This window comes from Dendropsophus ebraccatus, chromosome 12 (genome assembly GCF_027789765.1).
Source record: "Dendropsophus ebraccatus isolate aDenEbr1 chromosome 12, aDenEbr1.pat, whole genome shotgun sequence".
NCBI lineage: Eukaryota > Metazoa > Chordata > Amphibia > Anura > Hylidae > Dendropsophus > Dendropsophus ebraccatus.
The window spans coordinates 60,600,536-60,620,700 of NC_091465.1; the positions used below are offsets into that span (position 1 = coordinate 60,600,536).

Genomic DNA, 20,165 nt, shown 5'->3' on the forward strand with positions numbered 1-20,165 from the left:
TGTGTTGCCTATATGCAATAAAGAAATTTTAAAGATACTAACACCTACTGCGACCTCCTCACACCAGACAAGCGCTTTGGAAGTGTGTACTACTAGTCACCGCTCCTGTCTCGCACTATTCACTACTTATCGCTGAATCCGTGATGTGAGGCATCCGTCCCTGGCTACTGGAACGACTGCATCAAGGTTGTCATCTATACATGCGATTTTAGGTGTTGTGCTCAGGTGAGTTTAATCCTCACCGCAATTCTTCCTCTGCTTTTACTGTTACCGATTCACCCAGGGAGCGCCTTTTGTGTTTTCAGCTTACCCCGCAATATGTGAGTCTGAAGAATTTAATGGAGACCTAAGCATACTTATGGTAAGAATACATTTAGGAGGTGTATTTATTTTTATTTCTATGAAATCTGGATATTCCATTTCTGGTCAAAATATTCTCAAATTACTTGAATCTATCATTAGAATTTACAGGTGCACAGAGTTACATGGATAATGCATAATGCATGTTCGGATATGATTGAAAAAGAAATCAGACTAAAAGACAAAAAAGTTTACTTTCTTAACATGTTAAAAAAAAGATTATACATATGTTTTTTTTTACTAAAGATAATTTGGTTAAACAGTATTCTACTACAATTTAGCTATATTAAAGGGGTTATCCAAGCTTAGATGAACATGTCAACTTTCTTTCGAGAACAGCACCTCTCCTGTCCTCAGTTTGGGTGTGGGTTTTGAAGCTCATTTCCATTGACATGAATGGCGCTAATTGTAATACCACACATAACTAGAGGCCAGGGGTGGTGCTATTTTTGCAACAACAAAGAAAGTAGCTGCATTTGTTTTTTCTAAAATCCTGGATAAGTTTCACAGTGAAATCCACTGCGATACTTGGTACCATTATAGCCTATTGCTCAGCATTCTTGCAATGGATTTTCATTCTGCTGCCTTGTTTAACTAATTAGCTGCTGGTTAAAATAATAAACAGCAACTGATGGGCTATAATGGTAGATTACCGCAGCAGATTTCACTGGGTAGATTTACAGATGACAGATTTTGCCATATAGGAATCCATGCTATTTGTACACAAAGATCAAACGCTTATATTTTTTTAGCATGAACAAAATAAAATCCCTCATAATCAGAGGTGCCAAAGTCAGCATCCTCTGGCTTCCCGAAAGATACCAGCTCTATGATCTCAAAGCCACTTTCAGTAATGACATTTTTCAGAAATTTCTCATTTACAGGCAGAGAGAAAACTTTATTGGAGCCAACTTCATAGTAATTTGCCCCAAGGTCTCCCGCCATTAGCAAGGTTCCCTTTGGTTTAAGAAGATTAGAAAGATTCTTGAGAGCTGTCCCATAGGAATCATAACTCCTGCATGCGGCTTCCAGGCATACTGTTGTAGTAAGGCAATCAGCCTTAGGCACATCATGAGGGGCCAATGGATTGCTCTTACTGACATCACACATCAGAACTTGTTTTATCTTCCCCCTCAGTTTATCCTCCTTCTCTTTCTGGCTCCTGCTGCGAAAGAAAATTATAAAAAAAATAGTTATCAGTTTCAAGTGTTTTTACTTTCCTTTTTATGCTGGACCTTTACTGCAAACCAGTCAGCTGTTTCATGCTGCCTGAACATTTCAGAAAAAACAGTTTTATAAAGCTGCCAGGAATGGGGTCACTAGTCGCAGGGGTGGTCCATCCAGCTGCCTTCCGCACCATTGGCCTTGTGGGACTTGTCTCTTATTATTCACACAGGTAGAGATGGATTACTCAAGGCTGGTGGGGTGGGCATCTGCAGCTGTTTAATGGATAGGATCACTCTCTGGAACAAATACAAAGAAAGGCAAGCAAGGTCTACATAATGAAGGTTAGTAAATACATCCCTGGTGGTCTACGGAATGGAAGAGATTAAAGGAGTATTCCGCTCAAACATAAGTTTTCATATGTTGCTACCCATAGTTAGACTAACAATTCATTCCATACTTGTTATTATCTATTTAGTCTCCTTCCCCCAGTTCTGAGCCTGCTGCTTTCGGCTGAAAAAAAAGAAATCTGTCCCTGGCAGGCTGTATCTGAAACTTTGTAGCAACTATTTAATGCTGGGAGCATTAATCACAGTGAGTTCATTAGAAACCTGACCTGAGATTACTTCTCCCAGCATTACAAAGTTGCAGATACATCCAACCAGTGACTTTACATGAGACAAAAGGAAAGGGGAAGGAAGGGGAGCAGAGCAGAGACAGAGAGAACAGTTCAGACAGTGTGTAAAACAGCCCTCATGGCTTTTTCTCCTAAATCCTGACCACCCTGGTTGCAAGAATTTGTAAACATGGGGATAGGGGACCCTTTTTACCCAGATGTTCTCCAGCTATCAAACATTTAAGTGTTTAAGATTAGAATACCCCTTTAAAGTGACTCTGTACCCAGAATCTGTCCCCCCCCCCAAACCACTTGTACCTTCGGATAGCTGCTTTTAATCCTAAGATCTGTCCTGGGACCATTCAGCAGGGGATGCAGTTATTGTCATAAAAATAACTTTTAATCCAGCAGCACTGTGTCTAACGGCCGGGGCTTACATTTGTATATGCATTAGGCTGGCACCACCTCTCCGTCCTTCCTTTCCACCCTCCTCAACATTTACTGCTGTTTGAGCTTTGCACAGGTGTATTAACAATCCAGCCCATGTTCATTATACAAACAGGTGGGGAATAGGAAGCAATCTGCCTGGAACATTCCTAATGCTGAGGAGGGTGGGGAGGAGGGACAGAGAGGTTGTGCCAGCCTAATGCATATACAAATGTAAGCCCCGGCCGTTAGACACAGCGCTGTAGGATTAAAAGTTATTTTTATGACAATAACTGCATCCTCTGCTGAACGGACTCCAGTACAGATCTTGGATTAAAAGCAGCTATCCGAAGGTACAAGTGGTTTGGAGGGGTCAGATTCTGGGTACAGAGTCACTTTAATGATCAAATATCTCCTGGTATCACATGTTTATTCAGCCACATCTGAAGTGACTAATGAAGCATATCACTTGCTTTTTCACTTTAGCACATTCATATCTAATAACCATATAGGTGCATTTATCATAATGCAATGGAAATAGATATGCCCTGTTTTTAAAAAAAACAAAAACAAAACTGCAGTCTGTGCCTTAAGCCGTTTTCTGGGCCTAAAATACCTCCAGTCTGACATTACCTCAAACTACAAGGTTATCTACAGGACATATTGACCTTTGCACACCCACTGAAGAGGTCGCCTCTGGAGAAACAGCACTTTACAACACAATGGTGATTGCTCTTATCATGTTACATCCCCCACACTGGCGGCACATATCTTGTCATAAAGCCAGAGACCTCACATTAGGCAATAAGTTCAGTACAAGTTTAGGATAAAAAACAGTATTTTTTAGGCAAAACATTCATTTTCATAGATTAGCTATTAGGGTTTAGTAGGAAGCTCCACACCAAGACCTCTGCTCATTCTTTTTTCTGACCTACAAACTATGACTGAACTGACACTCATCAGATCTTTGGAAACCAAGAGCTCGGTCACGGGTAGAAACTAGAGATGAGCAAATCGGTTCAGGTTCGAGTCGATCCGAACCCGAACGTTCGGTATTTGATTAGCTGGGGCTGCTGAACTTGGATAAAGCTCTAAGGTTGTCTGGAAAACATGGATACAGCCAATGACTATATCCATGTTTTCCACATAGCCTTAGGGCTTTATCCAACTTCAGCAGCCACCGCTAATCAAATGCTGAAAGTTCGGGTTCGGATCGACTCGAGCATGCTCAAGGTTCGCTCATCTCTAGTAGAAACCATACAATATAGAACAAAAATCCCCAAGAAATCACAAAATCACAGAGAAGGACAACCTAAATACAAATACAAAGACTGACAGACTGACAGAACCTGCATGGGATGCAGGTTCCTCCAGGCCGGGACTGCATCAGCCTGGTTCACTTGATATGAAAACAACAGATGACAACATCCATGCAGAGTTAATAAAACTAAGCCTCTAAAGAGAACCAATCATGGCGATCATTAGATCAGTAATTCTGTAATTTTACTTTTACTAAATATCGCATTTAGGCTCCACAGCTAATTTTAGCTATGGGCTTGCACCGGCTATTTTCAGAAGAGTCAGCGCGAGCCCGCAACTTCCCGGCATGCAGAGCGGCGGGATAGGACCCCATGATCCTTTGCCTGACGCTCTGTCAATACACTGTGATCTTGCGCTATCCAGCGCAAGATCGCTGTGTATTACCGTGTCCCTAATGTGTCTCTATAAGTGTCCCTAAATATAACTATAAAGATATCTAATTCTTTACCTGATCCTCTGTTCCCTGGCTGTTCCGGTGGGCGCCGCCATCTTGGTGATGTCACTGCGTTCCCGCAGTGCATTCCAGCATCAAGATGGCAGCGGCCGCCGATACAGCCAGGGAACAGAGGATCAGGTAAAGAATTAGATACAGACTGCAAAGGCAGTCTGTATCTTTATAGTTAGGCTTAGGGACAGTTATAGAGATTTATTAGGGACAGTAGATAGATAGGTGATAGGTTCTCTTTAACCCCTTAACGACATCGGGCGTAATCTTACGCCCTCGTGCCCTGGTACTTAGTGCATCAGGGCGTAAATTTACGCCCGATGTTTCCCCGATCGCTGCGTGTTCGCACACAGCGATCGGGGAAGATGGCCTGCTATAAATCATAGCAGGCCATCTTAGCTTCTCGGCACGGGGGGTGGTTTACACCCCCCGTGCTTACGATCGCCGCTATTGGCTGATCAATTAAGATCAGCCAATAGCGGCGATCGGAACCTTTCCGGGTCATCGGTGACCTGATGACCCGGAAAAAAATGGCGGTCGGTGCTGTCCGAGGACGGCACCGACCGCCATTACTGTAAAAAGTAATGGTGGTCACGGTGCCACCGGCCCGATCGCCCGGCGGGCCGGTGGCACGGCGATCAGAGTCCCCCAAAATAGTAAATACCTGCTCTGGACACCTCAGCTAGGTAGCTGAGGGGTCCAGAGCAGGTATTTGTACATTACACACCTGTCCCGGGGTCCTGATCGGCGTCTTCCGGGTTCGCGGCGTCCTCCGTCTTCTCATTCGGTCTTCGGCTCTTTCCGGCAGTCCCCATCGGCTTTTTTCGGCTATTTTCGGCTCCAGCCTCGTCTTTTTCCGGATTTTGCGCTCTGCTGCCCCCTAGCGGCTGATATGTGTAATACACTTATCAGCAGCTACAGGGATGTTCAGAATGTAGAAAAAGTTTTTGGTTTTTTCCAAATTTTTTTTTTTCTATTTTCCGCACCCTATCGCCGCTGAGTGTTGATCAGCATCGCACGAAAGTGCGCTGCTAATCAGCAACTCCTCCTTTTTGGCGTAGGGTGTTTTTTTTCTATATCCTACTGCCACGGTCTGCTGATAAGTGCCGCACTGTAAAAAAAAAAAACACGTAAAAAACACTACATTACACCACACTACATTGAATAAAGTTTGACACTACACCACTACATACCCATATACCAATCCCCGCATAAAGATGGCCCCCAAGGTGTTTTCGGCGTCAGAGGGATACGTTATTATTGCCTCCGACACCGAAACAGCCAGTGAGGATGAATGGGGGGGATCCTTCTTTCCTCCATTCATCCTCATCATCCAGTGACATGTCTGGGGGGTAGCATAGCGTACGCTGCCCCCCAGACACGTCTTTTCCGCCAGTACCGTCCCAATAAGAGATGACGGTATGGTGTGAAATTCTACAAACTCTGTGAGTACCTCTGGGTACTCTTACAGATTTATAAGGCTGGGTTCACACTATGTATATTTGAGGCTGTATTTGGTCCTCATGTCAGGTCCTCATAGCAACCAAAACCAGGAGTGGATTGAAAACACAGAAAGGATCTGTTCACACAATGTTGAAATTGAGTGGATGGCCGCCATATAACAGTAAATAACGGCCATTATTTCAATACCACAGCCGTTGTTTTAAAATAACAGCAAATATTTGCCATTAAATGATGGCCATCCACTCAATTACAACATTATGTGAACAGAGCCTTTCTGTGTTTTCAATCCACTCCTGGTTTTGGTTGCTATACAGCCTCACAAATACAGCCTCAAATATACATAGTGTGAACCCAGCCTTAGGGTACGTGCACACTGCGGAATGGATAACCCATTGTGCATTCCGCAGCTGGCACCCGCCGGCGGACTGATGCGGGCGCATGTCTCTACCCGTGTCATAGACTCCATTCTATGCACGGGCGGATTCCGTCGTCCATCCAAAGAATGAATACGTTGGACGGAGAGCGGAATCCGCCCGTGCATAGAATGGAGTCTATGACACGTGTGGAGACGTGTGCCTGCAGCACTCCGCCGGCGGATGCCAACTGCGGAATGCACGAAGGGTTATCTGTCGCGATTCCGCAGTGTGCACGTACCCTTAGAGTGTATGTAGGAAGGGACACCCGAATCCAGCCCCCAGATGCCCCCTCCCCCCCCCATCCTCGAAACAAGTGGGAAGATCGTCCGGGAACTGATCTTCCCACTGCTGGATAAAGGTTACCACCTGTACGGGGATAACTTTTATACCAGCACCCCCTCTTCCGGTCCCTCGCTGCCCTGTAGCTTGAGGCACGATCCGAACATATCAGAAGTAGTAAGAGAGCCCTAATACTTAGCAGCCATGGAGCGGACCCAGCGCTTCTGGATATGTGGGACCCCGGATCGCACCAGGACAACATTTTCCAGGTGACGTCCCCCACACTGGAAAACAGGAGACCCCAGAAGAAGTGCAGAGTGTGGTGTAACAGGGGGATCAGGAAGGACGCCATTTTCCCGTGTGACACCTGTCCTGATCACCCCGGCCTCTGCATACTGGATCGCTTCAAGGCGTACCACACGTCATTGGGGTTCTACATTATCTAAATTCTGTCCCTTATTCCTATTTCAGGGGTCACGTTGATCAAGGGATTATTCTGATTACCATTATGGAGTTGGGAAGGAATTTTTTTCCAGTGATGAGGCTACTGTTGTCTGCCTTACGAGGGTTTTTTGCCTTCCTCTGGATCAACACAGGTTGAATTTGATGGACACCTGTCATTTTCAACCTTATAAACCAATAATTGGCCTAATACCCCCAAATAAATTAGAATTGTCCCTTTTCCCCAGCTAAGTAGGTATGGCCGCCATTCCCATTAGAGGATGCCATGATGCAATTACAAAGCCTCTGTGCGGCCAGGACAGTAGAAACCCCCCATAAGTGACCCCATTCTGGAAACTATACCCCATAAGGAATCTAACAAGGGGGGAAGCGGGGATATGGCCCCCTGGTGATGGCCACATTTGGGATGTGAAAATGAATAAAAATTGTATTTTTTATTTTCTCGGCACATGTTCTACGTAAGTGCCCGTCACCAGTAGGGTCCATATGCTCACTGCACCCCTTGTTAGATTCCTTATGGGGTGTAGTTTCCAGAATGGGGTCACTTGTGGGGGGTTTCTACTGTCCTGGCAGCACAGGAGCTTTGTAAATGCGACATGGCCTCCATCCTCCATTCCAGCCTCTAAATGGCGCTCTTTCCCTTTGGTGGCTTGCCCTGTGCCCATATGGCACATTATGCCCACATGTGGGGTATTTTCGTACTCAGGGGAAACTACCCTACACGTTTTGTGTTCATTTTCTTTTTTAACCCCTTGTGGAAATGGAAAAAATCAAGGCTAGACCAATATTTAGTGTAATTTTTGTAAAATTTTTACTCTAAATCATTAATCTTGTCATGATTTTTGCATTTTCACAAGGGGCTAAAAGATAAAAAAAAAAACTCTAAATGTGTAGCGCAATTTCCCCTGAGTACGGAAATACCCCACATGTGGACATAAAGCGCCATGCGGGTGCAGGGTAAGCCTCCGAAGGGAAGGAGCGCCATTTGGTTTTTGAAGGCTGGATTTGGATGGAATGGATTTCGAGGGGCCATGTTGCATTCAAAAGGCCTCTGTGTTGCCAAGACAGTTAAAACCCCCCACAAGTGACCCCATTATGGAAACTACACCCCTCAGGGAATGTAACAAGGAGTGTAGTGAGCATATGGACCCCACTGGTGACGGGCACAAATGTGGAACAATGTGGCGTGAAAATGAAATATTACATTTTTTACACTATAATGTTGGTTTAGCCTTGAATTTATCATTTTCACAAGGGGTTAAAAGAGGGGAAAAAAAACTAAATGTGTAGAGCAATTTGCCCCGAGTCCGTAAATACCCCACATGTGGACATAAAGCGCCATGTGGGCGCAGGGCAAGCCTCCGAAGCCCCCCACAAGTGACCCCATTCTGGAAACTGCACCCCTCAGGGAATCTAACAAGGGGTGCAGTGAGGATATGGACCCCTTGATGACGGGCACATTTGTGCCATGAAAGTGAAAAAATGAAAATTTTCCCTTTCACGTCACATTGTTCCACATTTGTGCCCGTCACCAGTGGGGTCCATATGCTCACTGCACCCCTTGTTAGATTCCTTGAGGGGTGTAGTTTCCAGAATGGGGTCACTTGTGGGGGGTTTCCAGTGTCTTGGCAGCACGAGGGCTCTGTAAATGCGACGTGGCCCTTGAAATCCTTTCCAGTGAAATTCAGCTTCCAAAAGCCAATTGGCGCTCCTTCCCTTTGGAGGCTCGTCCTGCGCCCCCTTGGCACTTTATCGCCACATGTGGGGTATTTCCGTACTCAGGAGAAACTGCGCTACACATTTTGTGTCTTTTTTTTTTCCTCTTATCCCTTTAAGAAAATGAAAAATTGAAGGCTAGAACAACATTTTAGTGTAAAAAATAAATTTTTCTTTTTTCACGCCATATTGTTCGGAAAATCTGTGAAGCACCTGTGGGGTCCAAATGCTCACCGCACCCCTTGTTACATTCCTTGAGGGGTGTAGTTTTCTAAATGGTGTCCCTTTAGGGGTGTTTTTTAGGTTTTGGCACCCCAGAGCCTCTGCCAACCTGAAGTGGTACAGTCAAAAATGACCAAATATAACGGAGGCGTTGAAATTCACTAGGCGCTCCCTTATATCTGAGGCTTGTGGTTGCGTCAAATAGCGCAATAGGGCCACATATGGGGTATTTCTATAAACTGCAGAAACGGGGCAATAATTATTGGGGTGCATTTCTCTGGTAATAGGTTTATAATTATGAAAAATATTGGATTACAATAAAATCTCTGCACAGAAAATTAAAATTTTCAAATTTCTTAGACACTTGGCTTTTATTTCTGTGACTCCCCTAAAGGGTTAAAACACTTTCTGGATATGCTTTTGCAGAGTGTGGGGGGTGCAGTTTCTGAAATGGGGTGCTTTGTGGGGCTTTCTAACATACAGGCCCCTCAAATACACTTTAAACCTGAACAGGTCCCTAAAAATATCTGATTTTGAAATTTTACTGAAAATTTGGAAATTTGCTGCTAATGTTTTAAGCTTCCTATTGTATAAAAAAAATGAAATATAGTTTAATAAATGCCGTCAACATAAATTAGACATGTTGCTAATGCTATTTAATATATAATTTATGTGGTATAACCACTTTCTGTATAAGCAAAAAAGTTTCAAAGTTGGAAAAATGCATTTTTTCACATTATTTGGGGTTTTTTCATAAAGATTCGTTATGAGTATCGACTCCAATTTACCAGAAATGTAAAGTACAATATGTCAGGAGAAAATCTCAGAATCAGCCGGATAGGTAAAAGCATCCCGAAGTTATTAATGAATAAAGTGACACTGGTCATATTCATAAAATTTGTCTGTCATTAAGGCCATTTCAGGCTCTGTCCTTAAGGGGTTAAAGTGTCACTGTCTTTATAACTTTCAAAATCTAAATCAACAGTAAATGTGATATAAAGCAGTTTTGCAATTTACATTTATTATTATTTTTTTTTTTTATTAGTTATCATGGAAAACACAGCACTTCCTGTTTTCTGACAATTTTTTTCTCAAAAAAAACAGGAAACAGTCAGAAAACAGGAAGTCCAGTGTATCCCAGGCCATCTGAGCGCTCACAGAGAAGAGGCAGTCATGTGATTAACGGACACATTTAGACGTGACTCTCTGTACTGGCCGGAATTCCTGTGTTTAGTCAGTTTTTTTTTAACCAGCACAAGTCAGAAAATCGGCCTTCAGGAGACTGGACCTGGATTTCTGGTAAGTTCAGCTTTGTTTTACAGCATGATAGCAACAACAAAAAAATAATGAATGTATATTGCAAAGTTGCTTTATATCACATCTACTGTTGATTTAGATTTCGAAAGTTATAACAACAGTGACACTTTAATATTAACTAAGTACAATACATACAAGCAACATTTCAACTGCAATCAGTGTTTTTCAAGCCAGCTTGCCTTCAGTCAAAGCTTTGCTTGTCCGAATTGTTCATTTTAAAGGAGGTTTAGGCAGTTATGTTTCTAATAGTGTCATCTCTCCCCTAACACCAATTCACTTGGTCTATCACAACGAGCAGGAGAGATTATTCATGAAGAAGAGGGAGGAGGAAGCAGTGGTGAGGTGTGTCAGAGTGCGGCACAAAAGCTGAGCCACAATTCCTCTTTGACTCTTTATTACAGTAGGAGACCTGAGATGCTCACTAGGGGACTGCCAACTACAGCACACAGTCAGCAACAGTGGTAGATCCCTGATGCTGACAGACTCTTTTAAAGGTTTCTCTCCCCCCCCCCCCGGGTCACTTTTTGACTCACCCCGATCCTGCTATCATTGGGATCAGCCTATACGTTGGACTTTTTCTGAATATCATCACTTCATTTTGCGCTCAGGAAAGAAACTGACAATAAAATGTCAGCAGAGAAGTGCCTACAGCCATTAATACCATACCAACCTGTTTCCTTCTATTTCACAGACATGTTTCACTATAGATGACCAGTCAAATGCATCGGGTTCCTTATTCAGCCATTTCTGCAGCTCTTGTAGTTCTCTTTTAGTATGCCAAGTAACTGTGATATTATCAAAGTTTTCACATGCTGAAAGAAGCTGGTATATGGAGGGGGCTGTGCCGATGTCAATAAGTGTAGATCCCCTCACAGCACCTGGTGAGCAAAAAGATTGGTTATATGAATTAGAAGGAAAAATCTGATCCTGAGAAAATTTTGATTTTACATAAAAAAGTTCTAGCCTTTCTATTGCTTTCAAGTGGGAATCTATCTGAAATTAGAAAAGGCAACTTAGACAGCTGGTAGCGGAAAGTTTTACAGATTTGTAATTTATTTCTTTAAAAATGTACTTTTCCAGGACTTATCAACTGCAGGAGGTGGTGTATTCTTTTGAGCCTGACCCAGTGCTCTCTGCTGCCACCTCTGTCTGTGTCAGGAACTGTCCAGAGCAGTAGCAAATCCCCATAGAAAAGCTCTCCTGCTGGAAATACAACAGCTGATAATTTCTGGAAGGATTATTTATTTTATTTATTTTTAATAGAAGTCATTTTCAAGTCTATATAACTTTCTGATTTAAAAAAAAAAAAACATTTTTCCAGAGTACCCCTTTTAGTTAGAAAAGGACTCATGCATAAAACTCGCTAACACATGGGATGAATCCATAGAAACCTGAACTTTCACCATCAAGTGCGACTGCACATTTAGACACATTTAAAGGTTACACTGTGATACATATGCCTTTAAGCATTTTAGCAGTTCTTTGTGGTATAAGTTAAAAAATTGAAAAAGAAATACCATTCCATTTTCCCCAATAGAGCAAAAAATAAAAATGTACTAATCACAGAAAAAAATGTGCAAAAATTATTAAAATAATCAAACTATATTGTTCAAATTTGCATAGAAAATGTGCTTTGGGCCTATTTTAAGGTGAATAATTGGATTATTTGCCATTTTTGGTCTAATTTCCATTTATGAACCAGTATTCGAATATTTTTTAGATGCAATTTTTTTTATCTGCTTGTTTTGAGTATTCATTTAAAAATCTGCATAACCCAGGATTGGCGCCCAATTTATCATTTGCGACTTTTTTTTTTTAAAAAGTCACACAAACTGGTGCAGGCCTCTGAATAGGCCTAGAATAGTCGCACACATTAGACTCCTTAGTAAATGTCTCCCAATATGTCTAATAACAAGGGGCCTGATCTGGAAGTAAAAGAACCCCAAAACGACACTGTTCATTTATTACGCAGACATTAAGGATCGACCCTTCTTGTCTTCAGGGGTTTTCTGCAGCAGCTGGGGTATTGTAATGACTGATGTTCTACAATACCTGTTATATATGTATACAGCACTAGGCCTGTGCCATCCTATGGCCTTTGATAACATCGAATGAAAAATACTGCATATAAATTCAATAATAGAATAAAGCTGGAAACACATATGTCAGTTTTTTGGAAAACTGCCACTGTAGTTTTTGTGCCAAAACCAGAAGTGGATTTAAATGGGATGGAAAATAAAAAGGGAGGACCTCGGTGTTCAAACACTTTGAACAAAATTTCCAGCTGAAGGCAGGTCAGTGGAGGTATTGACTGTGGCAAGGAAAAGCAGTGGCGGTGGATAAATACTATGGCCGGCAGCTGCCAGTGAGTGGTGGGGAGGGTGGCTGTGCTGAAGATGCAGCTGGTGCAGCTCCCACTGCTGTCCTACTAGAACTTAGCGCTGGCCTGTTTGAATTTGGAGCCGAGTTCTAACAGCGGTCGGTGTGCAACAAGATCAAACAGCCAGCTCCTGCTTCTCCACCGCAGGGAACACCCATTTAGAGCTGGGATTCCTGTCATTATGACAGGAATCACCGCTCCTTTACAGTAAGTAGTAGTGCAAGATGCATCCCTACTTAATGCCAGTCTTTACACTAAGTGGGCCGGGCGCTCTGCACCCATGGAGGGTAAAAACCAATTAAAGACCAATTTACATTGTTCCTTATGGGAACACACAGTTCAGTTCTCGAATTGCTCGGTTGTGGAACGGCCTTCTATAACTGATTGTGTGCAAGAACAGAGGTACCAGTGTACTTCTCTTTCCTGTTGGATCCTCTTCTGGTTTTGGCACAAAAGCTGAAGTGGCAGTTTTCCAAGAAGCCAACGTGTGTAAAACCAGCATTACAAGGTACTACAGGGATCTGAAATGTCTCTATAAAACAGATGATGTCATCAGACTAAAAAAAATTAAAAAATTTGCATAAATAAATGACATTTTGCATTTTGCATCTCATACCTGATTTGAAAGTCTTGTTGAAGTTTCCGAGAACAAACCTCAGGAAATCATCAGCCAGGCTTCCTGATCCCAAGTGGAAATATGTCTCCAGATATAGCCGGGGATCAAACTTCTCTTCATATTCACTTGTATTTGTAAAATCCGACATACTGATCGTGAGCTTAAAACTACAGGAGAACAAGCAATGCTGACTAGCTGCGGACTGAGATGAGCCTGTATGTTTGCTGTGTCCAAAGTACTGCCAGGAAGGCGTTGTCTGTTTCTGGCATGAAACCTTTGGAATGCAGGGGGGTGCCGGCCAGAAGTTTATGCAATAATTCACTTAAATATAAACTTATGTCTTTGCTGGCTGCTCATACAGAGGTATTTATCACAATATAGGAGAGGTAATAACTTTTACTAATGAGGCAGGCCCACAGCCATAATGGTGTCACACAGGGCACGGAACACCACAGCATCACTTTAAGTCCGTTATTCCATACGGTGTGTGCATTGCTGGCCAATTTCTTATTGGCTTCAATGGAGCGCATTATTATATTGAAAATACTGCAGTATTTTTACCTCAAAATTATGGAAGTATTTTGGTATTATTTTACTGTGTGTGACCGCGGCCTTAAAGGGATTCTTCACTTCAGACTATCTCTACATGTTAAAAGGCACCTTTAAATAGGCATTCCCAATTTAACTAGCATAGTTATACCTACCGTGTCAAGGTAAATATTCATGCAAATACATTCATTTAGCAATCTTGCCTCCTTCTCCTGACATGCTGCTCTTTCCATGTGAATGTTGACAGCTTTTTGTCTAGGTTATCAACCACCTCTCTGCTCTAAAAGCAGTGGTTGGAGTGTTAAATATAAAGATATACTGTAAATATTTTTACATATGTATACTAACTACATATAGCCACCTGGCCACTGCTTTTAGAGCAAGGTGGTGGTCGGTAACCTAGACAACAAACTGCCAACAATAATAAATAACAATAATAAAAGCTGCATATCAGAAGGAGGAAAGTGAATGTATTCCCCCCCAAAAAATTACCTTAATGAGCCCTACAAGGCTAACTATATTAGTTGAGATGGGAATGCCCCTAATAAGGTATATAGAAAAGTTTTGGAGCAATCTGTATATAGCTACAGCCATCACATCATCCCCCAGTCCTTGTCCCCGTAGCTAGTCCCTGCTGGTGGCCATGTCCAGTTATTAGACAGCTGGATGCCCATCTGCATTACATCATAAAAACTTTTAAATGTACACAATCTGATACCATAGGATGCCCAGTGGATACATGTATATACAGGTAAGGACATGGGAAGGAACCAAAAGGAAGATTACTAACATCTGGCTACATTCCTGGTAAATCCTCTAGTCTGCGACATTGTGATGGATCTCCTACTACGGCCTTTTCTTGGGATAACAACCTGGGAAGTTAGGATGCAAAACAGGTTTCTATAGATTTGGCCCCTTAGTTTAGTTAGAGATTCCACAACTTGTATATGGTTTCTGAAGATAGTTGTAAAAGAAACCAGATGGAACAATTTATCATCATGTCCTTCCGGGCTGTGATAGGATCCTTACCAGGAGCTCGGAGAGGGGTTATCTTAGAGAACAAGATGAGAGGTGGAACATGAGGGAACACATGCCTAATAGCTCTTACATTCTGTAGGGACACTGGGATTTACTTATAATTTATTAAGTACAGCAGGGATGGGGAACCTACAACCCTCCAGCTGTTGTAAAACTACAACTACCATCATGCCTGGACAGCCAAAGGCTATAGCTTTGCAACAGTTGGAGGGCCGAAGGTTCCCCATCCCTGAAGTAGACCTTGATGTGTACCCTGAAGACCTTGAAGTAGAGCTATGTGTAAGAGGGCAGAATCAGATACCGTTCTCTGCAGATAATGGACACTCTTAGGTTTACTTTTACCTTAAATTGGCTATTTGTTCTGCTAAAAAACATGTTATTATGTTGTACTGTACATTACAGGTCAGCCTTAGGTTCGATAGAACTTCTTGAACATTCAGCATTTGATTCCCGATGACTTCCCGTTCTGTGGGGAAGGTGAAGATGGCAGTCGGGAACGGGAAGGCATCGGGAATCAAATGCTCAATGTTCGAGAAGGTTCGAGTTCGATTGAACTCACCGATGTTTGTTAATCTCTAATTATGAGAAGAGTTTTTTTTAAAGGGGTACTCTGGGCATTTCTATTTGTTCATGTAGTGCGGGGGCTGCATAGAAAATAATAAAGAGCTTATTCTCCTCTAACATTGATAGTGATTGGCTGAGCCTACTGTTCCTGCCGAGATGAGTCCGCCCTGGAAGTAAAAGCCAGAGCGTTCAGTGGGGGACCCAAAGGCACCACAGGGGGAGCATTGTTAGGGGTGAATAGATCTTTATTATTTTCTAAATATAAATGCCCAGAGAACCCCTTTAAATCCCTTCCAGTTGTTCTCTATTATCTCTGCACCTCACCAACACTTCCTTTACTTCTCTGTTGGAAGACACCAAGTGGTCTCACTTTCTTCTAGAAAGCCAAGAGACTGCAATAATCCACCCAGAAGTGCAGGTGAAACTGCAGCATCATCCATGAACACAGAGCCCATTGGATGTGATCCTTTAGGACCTTATCCCTCCACGATGCTGATGCACTAAGATGGTGACACATAACTGCAAGATAGTGATGTCACCACAATAGATGCATCTATATCACCCACACAAAGGATCAGAATCCGCTGCCCATACAGATCCCATTGGATTGTCCTTTGTTGCCCATAGCAAACAATCGCAGCTCAGCTTTCAAATAATAATGAGTTCTACCAGAGGGTTGATGGAAGACTCCTGTTCTTGTTGGTATTTCACCTTCTCCCTTATACAATCCATATAAAAATATATAAAAGTCCATAGCTGTTCTTCTCACCCTTGCTGTTACCCGGGGGACCTATTCAGGAGGTATGCCATGGTTGTTGAAGCATTTTGCAGTTCTTGAAGGAAGGTCCTGCTGTACCTAATCCTCCACTTCTTGCCCTTTCAAGAAGCCATTACACATTTTTTTTTATTTGTCCCCCGGCAGCAGGCTGGTGCCTATACTTACCAACGATTATCAGCTGGTTTCATTCCGGCCCTGTGGCGCCTTTCAAATCCGGTGGGTGCCCACTTAAAGTTACTCTGTACCCACAATCTGACCCCCCAAATCGCTTGTACCTTCGGATAGCTGCTTTTAATCCAAGATCTGTCCTGGGGTCCGTTCGGCAGGGGATGCAGTTATTGTCCTAAAAAACAACTTTTAAACTTGCCAAACAGCCGTGGCCTACAGTATCTGTGCCCCAACTTTGCACCACCCCTCCATCCCTCCTCATCATTAGGAATGCCACTGGCATATTGTGGGCAGATTGTGGGTACAGAGTCACTTTAACCTCTCTGCCGACTAACGTGCAGCTAAGGAGACTGGAAGTAAGGGTCTCCAATGCATCTCTATAAAAGCACTCTCAGAGAGACGCATTGGAGACCCTGACTTCAAGCCTTCAATAGCCCTGGAGACAGAAGAGGGGTCAGAACAGATGTGACATCACAGCGCGCTGGATTTGAACAGCCCTGTAGAACCTGAATGAAGCTGCACCATGGGACACCGATAATTGGTAAGTATAGGCACCAGCCTGGGGACAAATAAAAAAAAAAATTATGAGGGATGCATCTTTAGGGTGCCTTCACACCTACCGTATCGCAGTAGAAAATCCGCTGCGAATCCGCAGCAGATTTAACTAAATGAATGAACACAGCATCAAATCCGCACTTACAAATCTGCTGCGGATCTGTTAACCCGTCAGCTGAAAAAACCTATAGTAGACTGTGCACAGTCTGGGCTCAAGCTCTTGAGAGCTTGGTTAAAGCCCAAGAATCTTCCAAAAAACAAGCCAACAAAAGACGCATATCTGGTTCAGAGTATTGTGTGGGTAACAAAAACTTGAAGCTTAGGGGTTCCGTCCGGAAAGCTAGCAGCTAAATATATTGGTCCATATGTCATCACTGAGATCATTTAGGGTGCCTTTATACCTACCGTATCGCAGCAGAAAATCCGCTGCGGATCCGCAGCAGATTTAACTAAATGAATGAACACAGCATCAAACCGCACTTACAAATCTGCGGATCGGCAGCAGATTTGACAGTGCGTATTTAATGCTGTGTTCATTCATTTAGTTAAATTTGCTGCGGATCTGCTGCGGATCCGCAGCGGATTTTCTACTGCGATACGGTAGGTGTGAAGGCACCCTAAAGCTGGATATTATTTTCTGCAGTTTGTTTACTTCCCACTGAACTGGGCTTTGCAGGGCATATGGTTTCCATACAAACTCGGCTGCAGCTCCTCAGTTAGTTTTCATATCTTTATGATATTTCAGAGCACCCAAACATTACAACCCTTGCATTCTATTTATCACTGTCCTAAACTCAAAGGTCTTATACAGAGGCACAAGCCACAATCCTTTTTTCTTTTCTCCCGCCTTGTAGCTGATAAGCTTCTTTTTTTCGACTTCTGCTGCAAAGTGAACAGATACTCTCAATATGTGACTCTGCGCATCTAAATATGTTTACCACCTATACCCAATAGCTTTGTGACAAAAGACTTTTCAGCCATCCCACTCATCCTTAAAGGGGTTATGCAGCAAAAATCTTTTTCTTTCAAATCAACTGGTTTCAGAAAATTATATAGATTTGTAATTTACTTCTACTTAAAAATCTCAAGTCTTCCCATACTTATTAGCTGCCGTATTCCCTGCAGGAATAGGTCTTTTCTTTTCAGTCTGACAGTGCTCTCTGCTGTCACCTCTGTCCGAGACAGGAACTGTCCAGGGCAGCAGCAAATCCCCATATAAAACCTCTTCTGCTCCTCTTCTGTCTTGGACAGAGATGTCAGGAGAGAGCACAGTGTCAGACTAAAAAGAAAACATTTCCTGCAGGACATACAGCAGCTGATAAGTATGGGAAAACTTGAACATTTTAAAATAGAAGTAAATTACTTTATCTATATATCTTTCTGAAAAGATTTTTGCTGGATAACCCCTTTAAAGGGAATCTTTCAGCACCAGGGCCCTATCTGAGGTGCTGACATTGTGCTGTAACTGGCAGTCCCCTAGTGAGCATGTTACCTTTTGGTAATTCGTTGATAGAGTAGATTATGCACAGAAAAGGAATGGAAAAAAAAAACGAAGGTGAGGTGTGCCAGAGTGCGGCACAAACACTGAGCCACAACTCCTCTTTGACTCTTCATTACAATAGAAGATGTGCATAATCCACTCTACGGACAAATTACCAAAAAGGTACCATGCTCACTAGGGCACTGCTAACTGCAGCACACTGTCAGCTCCTCCTCAGGTAGGGCCTGGGAGCTGACAGATTCTTCTTGAATGCAGTGAGGTTTAGGTCTCTTCTGATTTTTTGGTAAAGCTGCTGTGGTGTCCCAAAGTTCCTGGATTTATAAAATACTTACAATTAAAGCGACTCTGTACCCACAATCTGACCCCCCAAACCACTTGTACCTTCAGATAGCTGCTTTTAATCCAAGATCTGTCCTGCGGTCTGTTTGGCAGGTGATGCAGTTATTGTCATAAAAAATTACTTTTAAAATTGCAGCCCGGTGCCCTAAGGGCGTATCTGTGCCCTAACTTTGCACCACCCCCTCTGTCCATCCTCATCATTAGGAATGCCCCAGGCAGATTGCCTATTATTCACCACCTGTGTTACCACAGCACATGGGCTGGATCATTAAGACACTTGTGCAATGTAAAATGAAGTAAATGTTCCAGTGGCATTCCTAATGATGAGGAGGGCGGGGAGGAGGGACGGAGGGGTGGTGCAAAGTTAGGGCACAGATACGCCTGTAGGGCACGGGGCTGCAATTTTAAAAAAATTTATGAAAATAACTGCATCACCTGCCAAACAGACCGTAGGACAGATCTTGGATTAAAAGCAGCTATCCGAGGGTACAAGTGGTTTGGGGGGGTCAGATTGTGGGTAAAGAGAAACAAAGAACAAAAAGAAAGGCAGAGCGCCTCATAAAGTAGTACCTCTGGATTAAAAAAAAATGATCTAACGCATGTAAAAAATCACTGCTCACCTTTTGGGGTTGTGGAAACAGAGCCACAACACCCAGCAGCACATGTAATGGTGTGTCCAACACACCTCCCAGGGATTGGGGTAGCAGCAGTCTTCACAACAGATCTAAACCAGGCTCCTTGTGCAAGGATCCGTGGAGTCAGGTAAAACCAAAAAGTGCAAAAAATTACAAAAAAATGACCTGGAGATTGCGCTCACCACCAAACAACATAGTAGAAACCGATGTTCACATAAAACACGATTTATTCAGTCCAACAATAACGCGGTTCAGGGCTGAAATGCGTTATTGTTGGACTGAATAAATCGTGTTTTATGTGAACATCGGTTTCTACTATGTTGTTTGGTGGTGAGCGCAATCTCCAGGTCATTTTTTTTGTCATTTTTGGCACATTGTGGGTAAAGAGTCGCTTTAAGATGCTGACTTGATAGGCGTGATGAAGACCTGTACACCAGGTTTCTAGGTTAGCTATAACCTTGGACAACCCCTTTTTGGTACCCTGAGGTGCCAGGAGTAAAGGCATTGCTCTATTCGAGACTTTGCCACTGCAACAATAGGCTTGACGATAGATAGTACACCTGCAGTACTGCTTATAGGAGCAACAATAGTCCTAAATATATAGTTGAGCCTATGGCTGCATCCATGTTTTTCAGGACTCCCTAAAACTGCATCCAACGTCCCAAGCCACCGGGAGTCAAATGCCGAGCGTTCGGGTTTGGATAACTTGCCAAATCTGAACAGTTTGGCAAGTCCACTCAACGCTCTTATGACTCGTATAGAGTAAGAAAGTTAGAAATAAAGTTTCAACACACTGGACACATGGAATAGTAATACAACCCCTCTAATGCGTATA

The 20,165-nt window shown here is 43.0% G+C and overlaps 1 protein-coding gene across 2 annotated transcripts; it reads right to left on the reverse strand.

Moving 5' to 3' along the window:
* Positions 1-356: 356 nt before the first annotated feature.
* On the reverse strand, positions 357-13,434 carry LOC138769356 (nicotinamide N-methyltransferase-like). 2 transcript variants are annotated; one of them, XM_069947769.1, is made up of 3 exons: positions 13,204-13,434; positions 10,878-11,085; positions 357-1,522 (listed from the first exon to the last, which is right to left on the reverse strand). In XM_069947769.1, exons 1-3 carry the CDS (start codon positions 13,349-13,351, stop codon positions 1,099-1,101), a joined length of 780 nt encoding a protein of 259 aa, XP_069803870.1. In that variant the 5' UTR covers positions 13,352-13,434; the 3' UTR covers positions 357-1,098. The 2 variants fall into 2 exon arrangements, with proteins under 2 accessions (XP_069803870.1, XP_069803869.1); XM_069947768.1 differs by having other exon boundaries at positions 357-1,525; positions 13,204-13,433.
* Positions 13,435-20,165: the final 6,731 nt, after the last annotated feature.